The 22,674-nt window shown below is 35.1% G+C and overlaps 1 protein-coding gene across 6 annotated transcripts in view; it reads right to left on the bottom strand.

The window, feature by feature from the left end:
* LOC145666311 (zinc finger protein basonuclin-2-like) overlaps positions 1 to 22,674 on the bottom strand; it is a 586,271-nt gene that overhangs the window by 24,338 nt on the left and 539,259 nt on the right. For all 6 annotated transcript variants that reach the window (XM_081733401.1, XM_081733404.1, XM_081733405.1 and 3 more), the window contains one exon: positions 16,483 to 16,718. In XM_081733401.1, coding sequence (XP_081589527.1) covers positions 16,483 to 16,718 — 236 coding nt within the window. The remainder of the gene's footprint in view (positions 1 to 16,482; positions 16,719 to 22,674) is intronic.

Below are 22,674 nucleotides of genomic sequence, written 5' to 3'. Positions count from 1 at the left end.
GAGAGAGAGAGAGAGAGAGAGAGAGAGTTCTCTTTGGTCTTAAGTTCCAATCACAAGATGCCGAAGAGGTTAACAACACCGATAATCAAGGACTGTTGAGATGCGAAAAGTTACATTTCAACAGTTATACAAATAGACATTTTTTAATTTTTTTTTTTTTTTTTTTTTTTTTTTTTTTTTTTTTTTTTGTAAATCAGCATTTGTCTGAGAAGAAAGAGAGAAAATATAAAAAATGTATCCATTATTAGGAGATGCATGAATCTTGAACTACGAAATTAGGGAAATAAAAACAAAATGAAATCTCTCAGATTATGTCCCATGGTTATATCCTGTGGGTTAAAGGAAATAGATAATTAATGAAAGCGAATGACAATGATGGAATGGGAAAATAGGAGTAAAAGGAAGAATCCGGAGAAAACTCACAAACGTTATGTTGTCCACCACATTCACATAGCCTAGAGTCAAACCAGGGACTCATCACACCAAGAGGTGAGCGTTGTTACAATGAATCACTATGAACCTCCATGAAACTAAGAGTAAGGCAAAATGTGACGGACAAAAGTCACTCAAGAATCACGCAAGCATTTATTTATGAACCACGTAATTACGAAATAGGTAATATGTAATATTCGCAAAGAAGAATATTGTACATTAACAGAAAATCATGGAATTAATATCCTGTTTTAACACCATTAGAATGTTTACCATGAAGATTTTCTTCAATAATTAATTTCCTTTCATAACAGCAATAAGTAGCCGTAAGTTTTATGTTATGTAGGTTTATGTTATTTTTCATTTATTTTTTATTTACTAATCGTTACGCTTCTTTTCATTTATTAATAAGGCTGATATTATTTTCCAGTTGTTTATTTAGTAATGTTTAAGCTTTTTTCATTTATTAGATAAAGGTTATGTTATTTTTCCATTTATTTGTTTGTTTATCAATAGTTAAACTTCTTTCTATTTAAGCTTCTTTTCATTTATTAAATAAGGCTGATAATATTTCTAAATTTATTTGTTTATCAAAAGTTAAGCTTCTTTCCATTTATTAAATAAAGCTAATACTATTTTTTCATTTATTTATTTATTTAGTGTTACTTCAGTTCCTTTCCATTTATTAAATAAGGCTGATAACACTTTTCTATTTATTTAGTACAACTTAAGCTTCTCTCTATTTATTAAGTAAGGCTGATACTACTTTTTGATTTTTTTATTTACTATTACTTATGTTTCTTTCCATTTATTAAATCAGGTTGATGCTATTTCCCATTTATTTATTTATTTATTTAGTATTGCTTAAGCTTCTTTTCATTTATTAAATAAGGTTGATATTATTTATTTATTTATTCATTAGTTAGTAATACTTTTCTTCTTTTCAAATATTAAATAAGGCCTATATTACTTTTCCTCTTATTTATTAATTTCAGTAGTAACTCTTATGATTCTTTCAATTTAGTACATGAGGCTAATGTTATTTTTTCATTAATTTATTTAGTAATGATTATTCTCATGGAAGTTAGCATAAAAAATGAAATATTTAAGTTTTACGTCCCACGGTTATGCCGGTTAGGCTAAAGGAGACGGTGGAATGGAAGAAATGAATGAAATGGTGGAATGAAGAACGTGGGAGGAAACGGGAGAACCCCGAGAAAACCCACGAGCACGGTGTTTGTGCACCACAAAGTCCACACGGCGCGATCGAACCACGGACCCCAAGCACTGGAGGTGAACGCTCTACCACTGAGCCACCGCGCCCTCGAAGTTAGCATACATTAAGACATTAAGGCTATACATTATAGTTTATGCATGGTTCCCGAATTTTAATCTTTGTTTAGACTATATTACCTGGATTGTAATTACGATTACCTTGTTCTGGTTCATAAACAAATATCTGTGAGATTGTTCCTTGACTCATTTTATTATTTGTCATTTAACCATTACTTCAATTTTCATAATTCTATCATTTAAGCATTTCTCTAGCTTTCATAGTTGTAGATTCAAATTTTTTCTTCTAATAATATTTATATGGGTACAATTTTTATATTATTTCTTCTCTTTGTTTTCTCAGGCTAAAATGCTGATTGTATGAAATCATTTCTAAAAGCTGCTACATTTGTGTCACCGTTCTAATATTGATGTACTAAGTAGAGTGTAAAATCTTAATATAACAATAAATATAATTATCAGATAAACAATAATGTTCCTCAATACTATATAAGTAGTTATGTCAGTGAATTTACGTAGGATTCATAATAGACCAGGGAAGGATGGAAGGGGAGCTGCAGTTGAGAACCCTGTACTTTTCATATAACAAGTAAGGTTTATTTTAGTCTTCAATAATTGTTGTAAAATATTCATGGCACTATTTTCATTAATTAAATAAATTTAATGTTATTTCTTAAAATTTGTTTGGTAATGTATATGCTCATCATTTATTAAATAAGGCTTATATTATTTGTTTAGTAGAGATTATGCTACTTTTCATTTGTTGCATAAGGATATTTTTTAAAAAAAATTAATTATCAATACCTATGTCCTGTTCCTTTTATTATACTTTATTTATTAACAACTATATTCTGTTCATTTTATTTTATTTAGTAATACTTATGCTTTGTTCGTTTATTTTCTTTTATTTATTAATACTTATGCCCTGTTCCTTTTATTTTCTTTTATTTATTAATGCTTATATCCTGTTCCTTTATTTCTGCTATTTATTTATACTTTTGACCTTTTTATTTAGCAACATTTATGCTTCTTTTCATTTATTAAGTATACTGATGTTATTTTTTCATTTACTTGTTTAATAGTTCTTATGATGTTTCTTTTCATTTACGAAATAAATCTGATACTATTTTTCCATTTATTTATTTATTTATTTATTTAGTATTACTTAAGATTCCTTTCTATTATTATATAAGGTTGCTGTTATTTTTTCCATAAGCTTCTTTTTATTTATTAAATGAGGCTGATACTATTTTTCCATTTATTTATTTATTTAGTATTACTTAAGCTTATTTTCGTTTATTAAATAAGGCTGATGCTATCTTTCCAATTTATATATTTATTCATTAGTTAATAATGCTTTTGCTCCTTTTTATTTATTAAGTAAGCCCTATGTTACTTTTCCTTTTATTTATTTATTTATTTCAGTAATAACTCTTATGATTGTTTTAAATTAGTTGGTAAGGCTAATGTTATTTTTTCATTAATTTATTTAGTAATGCTTATGCTACTTAAATAGTTAATCAAATAAAACTGAACGCGGAAAGTTGACAGCTATTTTGTTTCGTGTAATATTTCAGAGAAAGAGAAATGGAGTTCCCCCACTCTTCTCCCTACGAAAGAACATGAGATCCCTGAAGATGTTGCATTGTTATCATTGTTATCTCTGTTGCACACGAAATGAATTCAAAATGTATATAGTGTAGTCGCAGCAACGAATTTTTCTCTTAAAATTTTCGTTTCCTTTTATATGTTATCAGCACTCAAGACCAGTTTCTCTATATATCGTCTACTTTCGCCCCCCCCCCTCCTTTTCTTTACACACACACACAAAATACAGTGTATATATATATATTCTGTATTTTTTCCCCCTCGTTATTCATGACAAACTTCCAGGCGAGAGAGAGCATGACGGGATGTTTTAATTAGGTTTTCCCAAATAAACGCAACAGCGGCACAAAGGCATGACCAACGAAACAACAAATCCATCAAACAAAACACGCCCGAAGACAAACGTATCAACCAAAAGCTTTAAAGATAAAATCAGTTAAGAAAAGGATCCCATAAAGTACAACGAAAAATACTTTTTCGTTTCTTCTCCCCACCCCACCCCGACCCTTTCCTTTTCACAAGCCAAGGGTTTTTGTCGACAGAGTCCCGTATTTCATATTTTAGTTCATCCATTTCTTCACTTTCCCAACATGAATCTCTTTTCCACCAACTTATATGTATCCCAAATCTTCTTCAAGAAAGAAATATGACACTACTTATGGGAACAGTGTGCGTTACACTATTCCCCCCACCCCTTTTCGTATCCACCTTATACACCATACCACATCCTTCCTCCTCGTGCAAGTGCTCTTGGACTGGTTCATTTCCTGCACTGCATGCAATAATAACCAATGAGATGTTAGCGCACGCATTCATCACCAACAGTTTTTTAAGCCCTTATCACTGAGATGATGTAATATACACGGGCATGTAACAACAAACGCTTATATATAAAGAGAGGTTGATTTTTTTCTAAATTGTTTGTCACGGAATACGGCTAATCATCCATACGCTCCTGCTTCTGTGGATCACACTACAACTACAGTCCGAAGAAATACTCGAAATAAAATCAGGCAGGTGACGATATTTTTTTTTTTTTTTTTTTTTTTTTTTGCTATTTAAAAGATACGAAAAATTGATACATTTTAACAATAAATTTTCTAACATCTTCGGCCATTTAAAAAAAAAAATCTCCATCCAATATTGTTTGCGTCTGACGAGAAAATAAATGTAAAAAGATAAGATATTATACCAGTCGATAGCTTTTACTGAGCCAAACAGAATAATATTGGCGAGTCTAAATTCTCATGAGCAATTTTCGAATTTTTTTAAAAAAGGCAATTTTTCTTGTAAACTTAAATTTGATGGTGCACGACATTCATCTAATCCTTTAACAAAAAAAAAAAAAAATACTGAAATACATCATCTTCAACATTTTTTTAAAAAATTAAGACTCTAGAAAACGTTCTAGTTTGAATACAATTATCGTTAATTGGTTTAAGTTCTACAATGATCATCTTTTTCGAACACTCTAAAGGTTCAATGACGCAATCTGCGTCATATGTTTTCCTTAAGATTAGGATTAGGAATTAGATTTCTGGGCTTTCGGCGTCTATGTCCATGTTAGTCCGTCGAGAGATGACGTCCCTCAACGATCACACTGCCCGGGGAAAAAATGAAATGAAATCTTTTTAAGTTTTACGTCCCACGATTATGCCGGCTAGGCTGAAGGAAACGGTTATGATGAGACATGAATGAAATGATGGAATGAAGAAAGTGGGACGAAACGGGAGAACCCCGAGAAAACCCACGCACACGGTGTTTGTCTACCACAAAGCTCACTTGGCTGGGACCGAACCAAGGACCTCATACATCAGAACTGAGACACCACGGTCTTCTCCCCCCCCCCCCCACACACACACACAGACACTGCCCGGAGAATTAGAGAAGAAAAAATAATGGGTAAGGAAGGAACCGGCCTGGGACTATTTAGTATGTTAGGTGCCATCCCAGTTTTTCGCTGGTATAAATGAGGAAAAACGCTCACTGAGAATGGCTGGGCTGAGAAAGCTGTTATGCCTTTTCGACCGAGTATATATGTTTTCTTTATAGCTAACTACAGTATTCTCAAGAACATACTTACGCCTTTATGAAAAACTCTTTAATGTGTGTATAATAACACTAAAAAACCAACTAAACATTATAAGATACTTTCTATTATGAACTAAATGTATTTTATCTATTACAACATTCTCTATGTTTATATGTATGAAGGCATTACTAAATCAAATTTTTAAAAAGATCCCCTTTTCTTGTAAAACCAATGAAACGTTGCTTTTCAGTTACAGTTTAGAGAGTCTATGCTTCATTAGCAAAAAAATAACAAAATAGAATCTTTTTAGTTTCCCCATACAAGAGGCTAACGAAGTAATAGTTAAGACGAAGATGACCGCCATTATGTAACGCCTCAAGAAATTAAATGACCATCCATTGTTCTTCATTCAATGCATTTGAAAGGAAACATGGACGGGCAATACACTACCGCCATCTCTGTTCTACACCGAGACTCTATTGTTTTGCTTTTGACTCGTCTTACAGGTGATATAATGTTACAAAGAGATGTTCGGCGTGGCTAAACAAAACACTCAAACCAAACTACAAGCTACCAAATAACAACAAACTACAAAAATCCACAGATGGCGGTACAGTTCGCCCAACAAAAGCGTTGACTTCACAAGTTTCTTGATGCTGATCAACAGGAATATTTTCTTCCTTTTTTTTAAAAAAAAAAAAATTTTTTTCTTCTTGAAGAAGCACTAATTAGCATTAGCAATGAAGCGTAAAAAAGTATTCATTAAAACCGAAATGAAGCTATTGAGTCATTTGCCTTGGCTGGAAAAAGAAAAACAAAAAACCCTCAAAACCCATCAGAGTTGCGGGAAGAATGAGGAAGCTTCAGCTAGAAAAGGATTAACGCCATGGTTGATCTTCAGCTAAAAGTTAACAAATATGTGCAAATTTTACATCATTAGCGTACAAGGAAAACACTGTCCAAAGATGAAACACTGTATATTGCTCGGTAGATCTGATTAAGCTGAACAGGGTGAGTGTGATTCCAAATACATAGATATGAGTGGGCAGTGGCGTATTTACGATTTTGTTTCGGGGGGGCTTTGCCTGAAAATGTGAAAATTCTGGAAGATATTTCATATACTTTACTATAGTAAGTAAGATTTCGGGGAGGGGGGCTTAAGCCCGGAAGCCCACCCTAATTACGTCACTGTGAGTAAGTGTGAATCTGGATACATAGTTTTCAAGGACCCACGTTTAAGCTGTAGGTCCAAATCTCATATAGCCTCGCTGCTGAACGGGGCGCTAAACTGAAAATCAAACCAAAATTACATTAATTGAAAATGTAACATTTTTTTTCCAAGTGACTTCAATAAATAAAGGCAAAATTTTGAAACTATAATACAATATAAAGCGGCCAGAACTTAATCTCCTGTAGGAGATACGTAGGAGTAATCCTATAATTAATCCCTCCCGGAATTGACACAGTGAGGTGGGAAATAGCCTACGTTCTTGAAAGGTGGTCTTGCAATGAATCATCTGCATTTATATTCTAGTATGGTTCGTTAAATCCAGAAGTCAATGTGAATATGTCCTGTCCTTCATAACTTTTGAGGTGCATTAGCGAAACAAGTCAAAGGGGGAGGGGGAAGATATTTATTCCTTTTACAAAATTTGCGCTCTTAGCGGAAATCGAACTGGAACCTACGCGCATTAAAGGATCTGGGCTAAATATTCAGCAGGTATTTATTGCTTTTACAAAATTTGCGCTCTTAGCGGAAATCGAACTGGAGCCTACGCGCATTACAGTATATGGGCTAAATATTCAGCTCACCCAATACACCTAATACATACTTTTAAGGATTTTGCAGGTGTTCGTTGTGTGAATGTTGGTCGGATGTATGGATTTATGTCTATTAGTGGAGTGACAAGAATACAGGAGAAAATGCACAGAACAATCTCCGTACAAAGTTCGAAAAATTCTAGCCTTTATGCCAACACTGGATATCTGTTGACAATTCAACGACCATGGTACTATGTTATATTTACTGACACAATGATAAAATCTCATTTGCATCTCCTAAGCTCATGGGAAAACCGCCATCTTGTGTAGCCGTTGATTAGTCCGACTGTTAATAGGGTGACCTAGGGCAATCCAGCGGAAGAAAGGGTTCTGCCACAAATGTCACATTATCTGCTCTCAAACTCTACGTATAATTCTCAATAGAAAACACTGCTTGGCAGGGTGGCTAACCTAACATAGATTACAGTAAAAATGGAAGGTTTTTTAAAAAAATAAAATAGTAAAATTTCCTTATAATTTCGTGAAAGCCAGACAAAAATAACCTTAAAGTTGCAGATGAAGTAATTAGGATTAAACTATTAAAATATGAATGATTTTTATAATTTTTAAAAAACTTTATTATTATTATTATTATTATTATTATTATTATTAAAAATTTAACGTTCCACGATTATGCCTTTGAGGCTAAGGGAATGATGATGGAAGAATTGGTGGAATGAGAAAGTGGAAGTACCCCAAGAAAGCCCACGGACAAGATGTTGTCCATCACAAACTTACTTGGCCGGGAATTGAACCAGGGACTTGAATAGTCAGGGATGTGCGCAGGGGTGGGTCCTGGCGACCGGAGCCCTCCTTCTCCGAAATCTTAGTTTTTCTGTAAATTTAGTCTAATTTTAGGGGTGATATTATAAATTTTCTTCATATTGAATTTGGACATGTTTCGAAAAACTTTGGTCGCTCCCCCGAAAGAAATTTCTACATACGCGGCAGAATAGGATATATGTACAAAAGGTTATGAAAAAAACTTCTACGGAGAATATTGTACTGGTCAGAGAAGAAATACGAACATTTTGGAAACGAGACAAAATAAAAAAAAGAAAAGAAAGAAAGAAGGAAAAAAGACAAGAAATAGCGTACAGTTGAAAAAAATGAAATATTTAATTTAACGTCCCGCGATTATACACCAAGGCTAAGGGAGACGATGATGATGAGAAAAGAATTGGTGGGATAAAGAAAATGGAAGAAAACCGAGTAAACCCACGCACACGGTATTTGTCCACCACAAAGCATACTTGGCGCGAGCTGCGATCGAACCAGAGAAATCACGCACCAGAGGTGAACGCTCTGCTACTGAGCCACCGTGGCTCCAGAGATACAGTTGAACTTCCTTATAATAATATCGGTTTCTAGGACAACTCGTGTATTGCGTCAAATATTCAGTGGGACCAACTAATTCCTCATAATGTACGTAATTTTATATACCATGCTTCATACGACATTTCAGAAATGTATCAGATTCGTATCTGTAATATAGGTTTGATCGAGTGGTTAAATACAAAACTTTGATGTATGATACTGCTTATTACACACCTAGGTTACAACGACACTATTTTTTACGTCCTTCTTGTAACGTTGTAACCGAGTTCTACTGTATATGTGGGCCGCGATGGCTCAGTGGTAGAGCGTTCACCTCTGGTGCTTGGGGTTCTGAGTTCGATCCCAGCCCCCGCCAAGTGAACTTTGTGGTGGACAAACAACGTGTGCGTGGGTTCTCTCGGGGTTCTCCCGTTTCTTCCCACTTTCTTCATTCCACCATTTCATTCATGCCTCATCATCACCGTCTTCTTTAGCCTAACCGGCATATTCGTGGGACGTAAAACTCAAAGATTTCATTTTTTCTACTGTATATGTTTAGAAATGTGAAGAAAAGACTACAACAACCCGATCAGCACGTATTAAATTTGTAGTCTTCAATGATATTGCTTGCTTAATTTGCTGGTTTAATTCCCAGGAAGAAAAGGATAATTTATTATAATTTGCACGTTCCTTTGGTTGGAGTTCTTTTCTAGAATCTACACTACGTAACACGTGGAGCTGTGGGTTAAGGTGAAACTCGAAAATCTTTCACCTTTTAGTTTAACATCCAGTGATTATATCCATTAGGCTAAGGGAGACGAATGATTAAGACACGTGAATAATAATGGAAGAATTAGTGGAATTATAAAGTGGAAGGAAACAGGAGTACCACGAGAAAACCCACGGACACGATGTTGTCCACCACAAATTTACTTGGCCGGGAATTGAACCAGGGACCCTACGAAAGTGAAACTCGAAAGAACAGTAAACCTACCTCGCTGGTCTAACGGTAAACGCGCATACTTTTTCTGCACGAAGTACCGCGTTCGATTCCCGGTCGGAGAGCGTTGAACACACTATACTGGTTCAGATTTCAGTTTAAACTGCACGTTTCGTCCTATATAGCCTATCTGTTGACAAAAGGACGTAAATACAAAGCAATCAATAGAACCACGCGAGGATCAAAGCTGGATACCCACATACGAAAAAAAAAAGCCATCATTTACCCAGCTGAAAAAAACAAACGAATGGCTATCACCAACACAGCAGCTTCGTATTTCTGTCTTCTTCAAAGTTCCCTTTTTTTCAAAAATTGAAGATGGCAGCACTGCTTCCTTCCATCAGTAGGAAATCTCTCGCTCCACCAAACGTAGTGGATGTCTCTCTCTTCCCCCTCTCTCCTTTTTCCGGGATTAACTCCACAAGAAGGAAAGGATTCTCTACGGGTACTAAATAATGCATCGGCCAAGAGACCCAAAAGCACGCTACTCGACTCGAGGCGAGTCCAACGTCCTAGCTCATTGAAGCAAGACTCAAGTGCCATCTAGTGAGCAAACAGTTCAATTAAAAACAAAAAAAAAAAAACCTTAAGCACTTGTGTTAGTGCCACTATAATGTTTATATGCATAAAGAGTGCAGTGCTTGTTTCGGAAGCAAAAGAAAAAGAGAAAGATCTTAAGTTATGTAATGATTTAACTTTGGAAGTCTTGAAAATGAAAATGAGATGAAAGCTTTCAGTTTAACGTCCCACGATTATGACCATTTAAAATAAGGGAGATTATAGTTAAGGCAAATAAACGATAATTGAAGTATTGGTGGAATGAGAATGTAGCAAGAAACGAGAGTATTCCGAGAAAATCCACGGATACGGTGTTGTCCACCACAAACTTAATTCGCCAGGGGTCGAAGCAGGGACCCTATGCACCAGAGGTAAGCGCTCTGCCACTGAGCCACCGTGCTCCTCGTTTAAGTTCTTGAACAGGTGAATACTCTACTCTATGAGGCTCTTAGGGATGCGCACGACACTAGATTTGCGGCTGTCTCGTCTCGAAAATGTACTGTAAAAGTGATGTCTCGACTCGAAAAATGTATATTTCTCTATTGGAAGAGCCGTGTCTCGACTCGAATTTTGTCAGGAAAATCCTGTCTCGACTCGTCTCGTGCGCATCCCTAGAGGCTCCGAGTTTGATGTTTACAGAGCCCAGGTTTTCATTGGCCTACATAAGATAGCTAACCATGGATAAACAACTGCTTTATTTCACATTGGGAAGCTACAGTAGACGACCAAACTATGTGGATTCAATGCTGAAATCGGAAGGAGGAGATAGAGTCGTAAGATCGGAGACAGCATCTCTTCTTCAGACGCTGAATATATATCAAAAGCAGCTTCTCGAATATCTATACAATTATTATTACTATACAGGAATCAATATTGTAATTTTGAAAAGTATAATATGTTTGCCTACGAAAATAAAATACTTTCGGTTGCACTCTTGAAAAGAAATCTTTAAGTTTTACATCCCACGGTTATACTAAAGGAGACGGTGATGATAAGAAATGAATTAAATGGTGGAATGAAGAAAGTGGGGGGGGGGGAACAGGAGCCTACGAGAAAACCCACGCATACAGTGTTTGTCCACCACAAAGCTACTTGACGTGAGCCGAGACCGAATCAAGAACCCCATGCACCAGAGATGAACGCTCTACCACTGAGTCACAGAAGCCCTACTAGAAGAATAAAAGCTCAGATTAAATTTGTCTTTGAGATCCTGATTTTACTTCAATATCAAAAAGAAGACTACCAATTGTGGACGGTATTGAAGAGGGCAAATCTCACGTCAAATCGAAGAGTTTAACACAAGATTGTAGCATGAGAGCATTGTGGCTAAATGTAGAGAGCGCACTCCACCAACGGAAGTCAAGTGATTTATCCAGTCTCTTCAATTTCGGGGGAGAGGGAAAGATGTAAAGTTCTAGGTGGAAGACCCTATTCGTCACCTACATGGTACACCTGAGTAGAGTTATACGCAAACGTTCATTTTTCACCTAGAAAGTACTTAACACTCTAAGTACACTAAGTACTCTCGTTGAAGTAATGAATATTTTAATTACTCTAAGTACATGCACTCTAAGTACTCTTGTTGAAGTACTGAATATTTTTTTTATTAATTGAAGTGCAAGGGTTTATTTAACATTATTTATTACGTTTTTTACCGGTACTTTAGAAACAATTACTGACATGTAATTACTTAATTATATTTACTTGTGATAGCACTGCATTGGACATTGAAAATGTATAGTCTCATTACTCTGTGTTGCCCTTTTTACGTATATAACATTGAAAGTACTTAGTTTTGGTACTTAGAGTGTAATTACTTTCAAGGTCAAAAACAACGATGTTTGTGTACAACTCTATTCACCTGTATCTTCAAAAATTTCAGGAAAAATTCTAGAACTTCGGGATAATTCCTCCTAGCATGTCTAGATAAAACATTGGTTAAAGTTATTCGCCTCGCGAGACAACAGTTGTGGCTCTATCGTGTCGAAAAAGGTTTCGTGAAAGTGACCTCGGGAAATGTATCTATTTCCAGTGGAAGAGTTCTGTCCAGAGATAGAGTGGATAAGTGGATCGTAGGTCAAGTGGATCAAGGTCTGTGAGTGGGTCAATGGGTCATGGATCAGCAGGACGTGACCCACTGCGACCCACCACTCACCATGACCCACTCTGACCTACTGACCCACTCTGCTCAGTGCATTGTAGCCAGTGTCCTGTGAACACTGGTGAATTTGTCTACGTTTTACTTTCAAGGCGTCCATTTTTCTTCATTTTTCATTTGTTTCTATTTTCTTACCTCAGATATCTAAATGAAAAAAGAACTTCAGGGACTTTTGGATATCGATATTTGTAATTGTAATAATAGCAACAGGAGTTACTACTTGGCTTTGGGTAGAGTGGGTCCAATGGGTCATGGGTCAAGTTTTCATTGACTCACATCTCTGGCTCTGTCTTATCTCGTTTCGCAGTCAACCATAAGTGACTCAACATTATAGGCAGTGATGAATTGAGGGATATTTCTCCCTTTCTTATTTCCCTCCCATCTCACCCCCCGAAAAATATACTTCTGAGAATTATTTTTAAAACTCCATTTTACAATTTTTACAAATGAAGATAGGAAGTTTTTTTTTAAAAAAAGAAAGAGTTCTCTATGTTTTGATAGAAAGATTTTCAGAGTCCAATATTTTTTTATGAAAGGAGATTAACTATCCTTAATTAGCGAAAGAGAAAAAAAAAACACAATATTAAGAAAGCAGTTAAACATTATTAATAAGGAACATATAAAGCAAGAAATTAAAGAGAATTTTTATTTTTAGAAAAAAAGAAAAAAGAAGAAAAGAAAGAAAAAATGGTGATGGCAGTAGTTGAAACAAAAACCCGGGGATATAAGTGCCATGATTTGACTTCAAAATGGAAAATTTTCAGTTTTATTTTTCGCCCTAATAAGACGAGAAAGCAAAGGAAATAGCACATTAAAATAATAATAAGAAGAAGAAAAAAGTCTTGAATAGAAATTAGTGTGACTATAGACCAATCCTTGTGCTCTTCAGTGCAAGAGTCTTCCCCATTTTTTTCTAATTGGCTTATTTGGAAAGGAAATTAAAAAGACTGAGCAATTATTATTAGTTATAAAACAAAATAAGAAAGAGAGAGAGAGAGAGGAAAATGAAAGACGAAGAGCGATCGAAGGAAATTGCGTAATTTCTTCATTATTAGGAGGGTTTTTTTTCCTTTCTTTTTAATAAGTGAGACTTACTTGGTATAAAAGGGGAGGGGTTAGAGAGACCTAAAAATTCAACGTCAGTCACTTGAGTTGCTTTGTTATGTCTCCAAGAATCCACTCAGAGCCAGTAACCAAGACGTTTCTCCTTCAAGCAGGGTTGCCAATTACATAAACTCAAATACTCGTATGAAAACTTTTATTTTTGGTGGTCAATGTATGTATTTGATTGTCTAATATACAGGATAATTACATTTTATTCCATTGCTTGACTGTAATTCTAAAATACTGACGCGCAAATGTCAATGGGAATATATATATTGGCTATTATTATTATTATTATTATTATTATTATTATTATTATTATTATTAGTAGTAGTAGTAGTAGTAGTAGTAGTAGTAGTAGTAGTAGTAATAGTAGTAGTAGTAGTAGTAATAGTAGTAGTAGTAGTAGTAGTAGTAGTAATAGTAGTAGTAGTAGTAGTAGTAGTAATAGTAGTAGTAATAGTAGTAGTAGTAGTAGTAGTAGTAGTAGTAGTAGTATTTCTTATTATTATTATTATAAGTTACTCAGCTGTAATGTTGTGAGTAAAGGAGACAACAATATTGTCACAAAGGGAAAGTGAAGTAACAGCAATAAAAAACATAATATCCGTTGGTTTCTCGGAAAGAGGCCGCGGTGGCTCAATTGTAGAACGTTCATCTCTGGTGCATGGGGTCCTTGGTTTGATCCAAGCTCGCGCCAAGTGAGTATTGTGGTGGACAAACATCGTGTGGGTGATTTCTCGGGGTTCTCCCGTTTCCTCCCACTGTCTTCATTCCACCATTGCATTCATTTCTCATCATCACCGTCTCCTTTAGCTTAGCATAATCGAGAGACGTAAAAGATTTCATTTCATTTTTCGTCTCCTTTAGCCTAAAGGGCCTAAAGGGACTTACTTTCATATTTAGGGTAGAATCCTAAAATTTATTTTATAATGTATGAGGATTACTGTTAGGTCTGGCAACTCTGACTGGAAGAAATACCCTTTCAGTGAGTTGCCAATGAAAATTGGAAGTCTTGAATAAAAAGAAAGAGGAAATGAGGGGGACCTAATTAAGAAAGAACAAGGGAATTAGATACGAAAAAACGAAAAAAAAGAACAACCCAAATGAAAAGTATACCTGTCAACAGTCAATCATATTTTTTTAAAAAAAGAAGGGGGAAATAGAAGTGATTTTTCAAGGATTGAGCACGATCTATATAAGTTATAAAAATCATTCTCGACAAAAGGAAGTATAGAAAAGGGGATCTGCCAAAAGAGATTTGGTAATTTACAAGAAAAAGAAAGAAATGGAATAAAATAATGTAAAAGAATTAAGAAAAAGATCTGCTTCTACTTAAACAAAAAATAAAAATCAATAGAATGAAATTAAAATAAGGTTCTTCGTCGTCTTATCAATACTTCAATAGTATCTATTGATGAGCATTAATTTTTAAGCACACTAAACAAAATACGTTTTCAGAAATGCAAAACAATTGAATTCAATACGTTTAGTTTTGAGTTACGAGTATATACTTAATTAACAAAATTTCTCGGTTCTTTCTTCAATAGCATTGGCTGGCTGAAGTTCTTCAACACACTCGATAAGACATGTTTAGTACGCCTGTAACTGCTTGAATACAACAAGAAAACCCATTCATTAGTGGTGGCTGGTTTGTAGATTCCAATTTAACGACTCTGCTTAAACTGAGATAAAAAACATTAGTGGGGGATTTGTATTTAATGCAAGGTTCTACCGGGAATTAAGCCACAAGTCACCTAGTGGCTTTCCGTTTTCAGCTGTTTAGAAACGCGAAAATAAATGCCGATTTTCAAAATGACTCGAAATCGGAAGCAGATAAGTGAATCGTGATAACGGTTTCCCATGTAAAATAATATTGTCTAGGGCGCTCTTGTTCCACATTTCGATTATCTTTTATCTATTTGAAGATATCACATAATTACTGTAAAATTAGCGGTATTTTAATTTCGCCGGGATGAAGACTCTTAAGAGTTTAACGCTGTTTCAACACCAAGGCTACATAAGACATGGGCCTACAGCTTAACGTGGAATCCAAAATCATATGTGTTTCTACCAAGAATTGAACCCAAGTCATGACGAAGGCCTGCGTTTTTAGAGATACAAGAAATGTCATACTCATTAATCATCCGTCTATGCTTTAGTCTAAAGCGCATAATCATGGGACGTACAGAAAAGTAGACACTTCGTTCTATTGTGAGAACTTTGGAATAACCGCAATTAGAATTATGCAGGTGATATTTGAATCTCTTGAATATGGTGCACGAACATTACCATCAATCCACTAGTACAAATACACCCTTTGGTAAAAATATATAGAATTGTGTATTCTGAACCAGAAGGTTAGGTTAAGTGCAATATTTGCTTTTTCTTTCTTTTGCTTTAATATTCTTCTGTTAAAGTTATTTTCTACTTCAGTTGAATAAAATTTGACTAAGTTCACAGCACATATATTAATAATGAAATACCTGTATATCTATACGTCTAAAATTTTAACTATGAAAAACAAAAATATTTAGATAAGTTACGTGTGAAGAGAGGGAAATCCTGATTTGAGAAAGTGTAAATTATCGAATTTCAATGTCGGAAGTGAAAATTAACCTAAAGTGTACATTGCTACAGGCTATATTATTGTTTTAAACTAGCGCCTTTTGTTATTATAAACTAGCATTATTCTAAACATTTTATTTTACATTAGCATTAAAAAAGTGAAACAAATTCACCTGCTCCGTGTTTAACTTATGTTTTTTAAAGGAATATTTTAAATTTATAGATGTATTGATTAAAGGTTAGATTTGCTTATACCAAGGGATCAAGCAAAACGTAGAACCTATCCGGAAAAAAATTCTTATACGACCATTAATAATAGTTTTATACCTTTGAAAACTGAAGGCTTTTGTTTTAAAAGACACGTGCTCGTGTGTGTGTTCTTAAAAATACTAATTTTTTTTTTACTTTATTTTAAGTTGCGTGTGGAGAATTTTTTGATATTCATATGTTACCATAGCCGTGGGATATATTCAGTGATATTCACCACCAAAAAAAAAAAAAATACCTTTTGGACATGGAGTATCACTTAAGTTCTTATCGTATCATAAGAACAGAGAAAGAAAAGAAAAGGTGAGGGACAGCTGCCCATACCTGGAGAATGTAGCCCCTGGCGTAGTCCTCGTAGGTCCAGCCGAACCCGTGGAGCACCTGAAGAACTTCTTCGTGTTGGAGGACGGAGAACAGTCGGTCGAGCAGGATTTTCAGTCGAATGGGCAGCGCCTGGCACCCGTACAGGACAAGGCTTGCGATGTCGAACGCCACGTTCGGTTGTACAGGCTCCACTTGGCTTTGGTTGTATAAGTGACGAAATCCTAACTTGTCAAGAGCTGGAAAGTAAAAAAAGAAAAGGTATAAGACACATATCAAAGTAAACAAAACCACTATTACAAAAAAATAAATAAATAAATAACCTATAAAATAATCGAAACTATCATTGCAAAGAAAAATAACAATAAGAAAAATATCAAAATAAATAAAATAACTATCACAAAAATCACTAAAAACACATCAAAACAAACAAAATAACTATCAAAATGACAAAAGAAAAAACAACACAAAACATATCAAAACAAAAAAAAATAACTATCACAAAAATCACTAAAAACATTCGAAGCAAATCAAACAGTTATCACAATGACAAAAACAATAAAAAGAAGCTTATGGAATAAGGAAAACCAAAATCACAAAAACAAAGATAAGTTCCAGATAAGAAATATCAAAATAATCAAAACCTTTATCACAATGAAAAAATGAAAGAACAATAACAAGAGACAAAAGAAACAAACAATAGCACCATCTCAAAAAGCAAAAAAGTGATATTTTGATAACTTTATTCAATATTTTACTGAGTTAAGAGGCTTAATCACTGCGAAATTAAAATATCGCTAATTTTACAGTAATTATGTGATATCATCAAATAGATTTAAAAAATCGAAATGTGGAACAAGAGCGCGCTAGATAATATTATTTTGCATGAGGTACCGTTATCACGAGTCACCTAGTAACTTTCCGTTTGCAGCCATTCAGAAACGCGAAAATAAATGCCGATTTTCTAAATGGCTGGAAATTGAAAGCTGATAAGTAAGTCGTGATAACACTATCTCATATAAAATAATATTGTCTAGCGAGCTTTTGTTCCACATTTCGATTATCTTTTATCTATTTGAAGATGTCACATAATTACTGTAAAATTAGCGCTATTTTAATTTCGCCGTGATGGGGCCTCTTAAGTTCAATTTCAAGACACACAAATGACTATGAAAAACAATATTTAATACATTATGTATTTTGTATTACTTTCATTTATTAGAATTCCAAACTATGCTATTCATAGGTATGGGAAATTTATTTTAAAACAGTTATTTTCGTTCGTCGTCAGAGCAAAAGCGGAGTGAGATAGCAGATTTTTTGTATATGAATTCTGTATCTCAAGAATAAATTAGATCTCCTCTTTCAACACTGTATTTAAACCGGAAGTGGTGGTAATCTTTCTTTTTTCGGTCTTAGAAATGATAATCAGCTAAAACAGTAATAGGTAGCGAGAAGTGGGTTTTTGGTATAAATTCAGTGTTGCAAGAGTGCGTTCTATTTCCGCCTTTAACTCTGTACTGAAACCAGAAGCAGTACAAATATTCTACCACATCCGGTTTCAATATTAATTTCATACAGAACCAGGAATAAGTAGCGAGAAACCATTTTCCATATATACGGAATTCTAAGAATAGGTAACATCTCAAATCTTATCCTACTACTGAAACCGGAAGTGGTACAAACCTACCCTAACTTCCGGTTTTAAATATTCATTTCCCAAAAAAGCAAACACCGTAAGCGATGGCGAAACCCTTTTGATCAGGATTCAGTGTCCCAAGTACGAAAGTTCAATCTTCGAGCTAATTTCTGTTCTGAAACCGGAAGTAAGGCTTACTACTTCCGGCTTCAATGTTAAATTTCCATCGTTTCACAATATATAATAAAAATCACTTGTTTTTTGACTAGTTTAATTAAAAACTGCCCAATTCAGCTTGGAAGACCGATTTACTCTGTAATATCCAACTTTATATAACAAAAATAAAAATAACAAATATGGGAAAGGAAGTTGATCAGGGTCTACATTTAAGATATTATCCACGAATTTGCTTGTGGAACTGAAGAAAAGGAATAGAAGAAACTTCAGTCAGGAGGCTGACCATTAGATTCGAACCCGGAATCACCTAATAGGGAAGTAAGAAGGAGAGTCCATTGTACCTGAATTATTTTTCCCTCCTGCGAAATGAAATGAAATATTTCTGTTTCATCTCCCAGGATTATGTCGGGTAGGCTAAAGGAGATGATGATGATGAGAAATGAATGGAGAATGATGGAATGAATAAAGTGAGAGGAATCGGGAGAACCCCGAGGAAGCCCACGCCCACAGTGTTTGTCCAGCACAAAGTTCACTTTGTGCGAGCTGGGATCGAACCAAGGACCACGTGCACCAGAGGTGAACGCTCAACCAGAACCACCGGGGCCCTCGTCCTCCGAAAATCAAAATCTTTTTTATTGTGAAATGAGAAAAAAAAAGAAGAACGTCATCCTACTCCTGTATTCCAATTAATATCATTAGAAACTTAATCCAATGGGATTTAGGTGAAAGTGACGTCACAATTATCCCCTCTCCTTTCTTTTCTCCATCCGTATGCCTCTTCTCTACATACCTAATCTGAGATCGTAGTAGTAGATGGTCCAACGAACGTCCAGAAGAGTTCTTGTGTTCAGGGAATAGCGAGGAGAAGCGATGCTTGACTTTGAATGGCATAGCAGGTACCGGTCACTCGCATTAAATGACAATAATTGGATCTAATACAGCCGAATCTGACAGTTTTGATTATTTAGTGATGGTGTCTGTTATGCAAAACCTTCATGTAAGTTGCACAAGGCGAAGTAAAGAAGGGGAGTGGAGGCAGCAGTACGTGGAGAGACAGAATTTTAGTTAATGATATTTTCCAGCTGAAACCCATTCTTACGGGATTAGGCAAACACGGTAAATGACGTCCACTTCCAAATATATCCGGACGGTCAGTTACTTCACAAAAGGAAATTCCCTTAAGATTTATCTGGAATCAACTTATCTTCTCAGTAATATCCCACAAAGACGCAAGTATCATCTTCTGTTGTTGTGTTCATTCCTCGTTGTTATTCGCTACTGCGTGACCATCTTGAGCAAACCTATCAAGAGATTGCTGATCCAAGAAGGAAAAGAAGAAAATGATAAAGAAAAATACTCACTTATTCCACTTTCTCTCTCTAATTCTATGCACGACAAACTCCCTTTTATATGACATTACAGATCCTATTTCACGAAAATTCAGTAGAGTGCTATTTTCATAATCACATAGTTACCCAATCATCAGCTTTCTAGACCAGAGTTGTCTATCTCTTAATTCAAGTTAACTGCCTAGTTACCTTAAACACTGAAACTCTACCGTAACCACTGATAAACTGAAATTCTACTGTAAACACTGATAAACATGGAAATTTTACTGTAAACACTGATAAACATGAAACTTCTACTGTAAACACTGATAAACATGAAACTTCTACTGTAAACACTGATAAACACGGAAATTCTACTGTAAATCGAACTCGAAACCACGGACACGAAATAAATACGTGTTAACCATTGGGGTACCAAATGAATACATGTTAACTACTGGGGTACCAAATGAATATGTGTTCAACTATTGTGGTATCCAAATGAATACATGTTAACTACTGGGGTATCGAAATGAATACATGTTACCTATTGGGATACCAAATGAAGATATGTTAAGTACTGGGGTACCAAATGAAGACATGTTAACTACTGTGGTACCAAATAAATACATGTTAACTATGGGATATCAAATGAATGTGTTTAACCATTGAAGTACTAAATGAATACGTGTTAACCATTGAGGTACGTGTACACAGTAACACAATAAAAATAAACGGGTTTGGAATCTAGTCTATCATGTGTTGGTTCCACTTTGAACAATGGGGAAAGAGCAAAACTCAAAGAATTATGTATTTCGTTTTTCCTTTCTTTCCTTTAAGTTTATTTTGCTCTCTTGATCATTCGCTTATAGCACACCTTTCGGCAAGTCAATTGTTCAATAGTGTACGGTTAATAGTTGTTGGCCGAAACTATTAAATGGGCCGTCAACAGATGGTGTTGTTAGAAGACATCAAATTGATGTTCAATGGTTTTTCTTTCATCATCATCATTTCACGTTTCAACTTTTTTTCTTCCCCACCTACCTACCCCATTCAGTGTTGCCATATATGAAATGGAATTTATAAACATTATTTGTTTCCACATATAATTATTTCCAATATTAGGGCTAAGGGGGATGCAATTCAACATTTCTCATTAAAAATGTACGCTGCTTTTGAATTTAAAAAGTTTGACAATTGGGTCTCGGTGTTCAGATAGCATTAACTCTTTGCGAATCATTTGAAGGTATGTCATGTTAAATATTATATATTTAGAAGTACAGCAATTAAAATGTAGAATGTACCAACCGCTTTTTGCTGTAAAGCCAATACTGTCTCTCAGTTTATTGAATTGAGTTGATTTTGAGATTAACGTCCCTTTCAGCAGCGAGGCTATATGAGACGGGACCTACTGATTAACGTGGAATCCGAAGCACATGAGCTCCCACCGCGAATCGAACCCGGGTTCCACGCCAAAGTCGCGTACGCTAACCGCTTAGTCATAAAGGAGCTCCCTTAGTTTATTTTAGGACATACTAGAAAGTACGTATCAACTCTGATGCGAATTGTATTTTCCCTTACATATATTTTTTGTCTTGTTTTTGAGTTAGAATCATTCCCGAACAGAGTTCTGAAACTATGCTTATTATTTTAACTATAACATTCAGTAGAAGAACTTCAATGATTTGCGAGAAAAAATATTTTTTGAGCATGCACTAGTTGCTGGTCAACAAATTCTTGTGAGATCGCTAAAGTCAAAATCTTTTAACATCCCACGATTATGCCTGCTAGATAAGGGAGACGATGATTAACGCAAGTTAATGATGATGATGATGATGATGATGATGATGAAAGAATTGGTGGAATTCGAAAGTGGGAGGAAACTATAGAATTCCGGGAAAACCCACGAGCACGATGTTGTCTACCACGAAGTTACTTCGCCGGGAATCGAACGAGGGCCCCCAAGTATCAGAAGTAAGTATTCTACCACCAAGCCACCGTGCAATCTCGCTAAAGTCAAGTATTGCAGACCTGACCAATGATGTTCCTGACGAAATGAAAAATAAAGTTTTCTCGTCTCGTAAAACTATTGTCTCGTCTCGATTCTGGAAGAATTATTTATTGTCTCGTCTCTCTTTTCAAAATTTATGTACGAAACGTATTTCCTGATTTCTTATTTCATTTAGAACTTATCAAAATGCTTCCACGCAACGAAAAGTCCACGAAGGGAGTCTGCGCATAAGAACATTTAAACCATATTTATGATTGGAGTATATTATGTAATGCTTTGCCTGCCTTTAAACGTTGATAAACGTTCTTTATTATGTTTGTACAATGACTTTATCAACTCATTCTTTTTATATTATGAATCATTTAACACTTAAATAGTGTTTGAGAAGTAAGTCTTGGGTAAACTAGTGTAGCACACAAGACTCGAGAACTTTCCCGTCCCATATCGATTCCAGTCTCAGGAATAAGACGAGAATTCTTATGTTTCTTACCTCATCTTCAGCTTGAAAGTATATTTCTCGTCTTGTGGGAACACTACTTGCCATAACTTGGATGGGTAGTCAATTGAAAAAGATAAAACTTGATGGTGTTGGCAGTTCGGTGCTTATGCAGATCCCATGAGAACAACTGGGAAGATACCCGAGAAACGAAGTAACCTAAAACAAGGAATAATGGCGATGGAACTACGGATGTGCTGACCACACATTCCTAGTTTCAAAACCCCGGTTAGTTGACGTAAGAAGCCTTATCACTGCGAAATGGAAATACCGCTAATTTTACAGTAATTATGTGATATTTTCAAATAGATAAAAGATAATCGAAATGTGGAACAAGATCTCCCTAGATAATATTATATTGCATGAGGTACCGTTATTACGAGTTACCTAGTAGCTTTCCGTTTGCACTCATTCATAAGCGCGAAAATAAATGCCGATTTTCTAAATGGCTGCTAATCGAGAGTAAATAAGTGAGTCGTGATGACGGTATCTCATTGTAAAATAATATTGTCTAGTGAGATCTTGTTCCACTTTTGATTATCTT

This window comes from Thermobia domestica, chromosome 12 (genome assembly GCF_964235325.1).
Source record: "Thermobia domestica chromosome 12, izTheDome1.hap1.1, whole genome shotgun sequence".
NCBI classification, from domain to species: Eukaryota; Metazoa; Arthropoda; class Insecta; order Zygentoma; family Lepismatidae; genus Thermobia; species Thermobia domestica.
The sequence above is the reverse complement of the archived record's forward strand: the minus strand, read 5'-3'. Positions and strand labels throughout refer to the sequence as shown.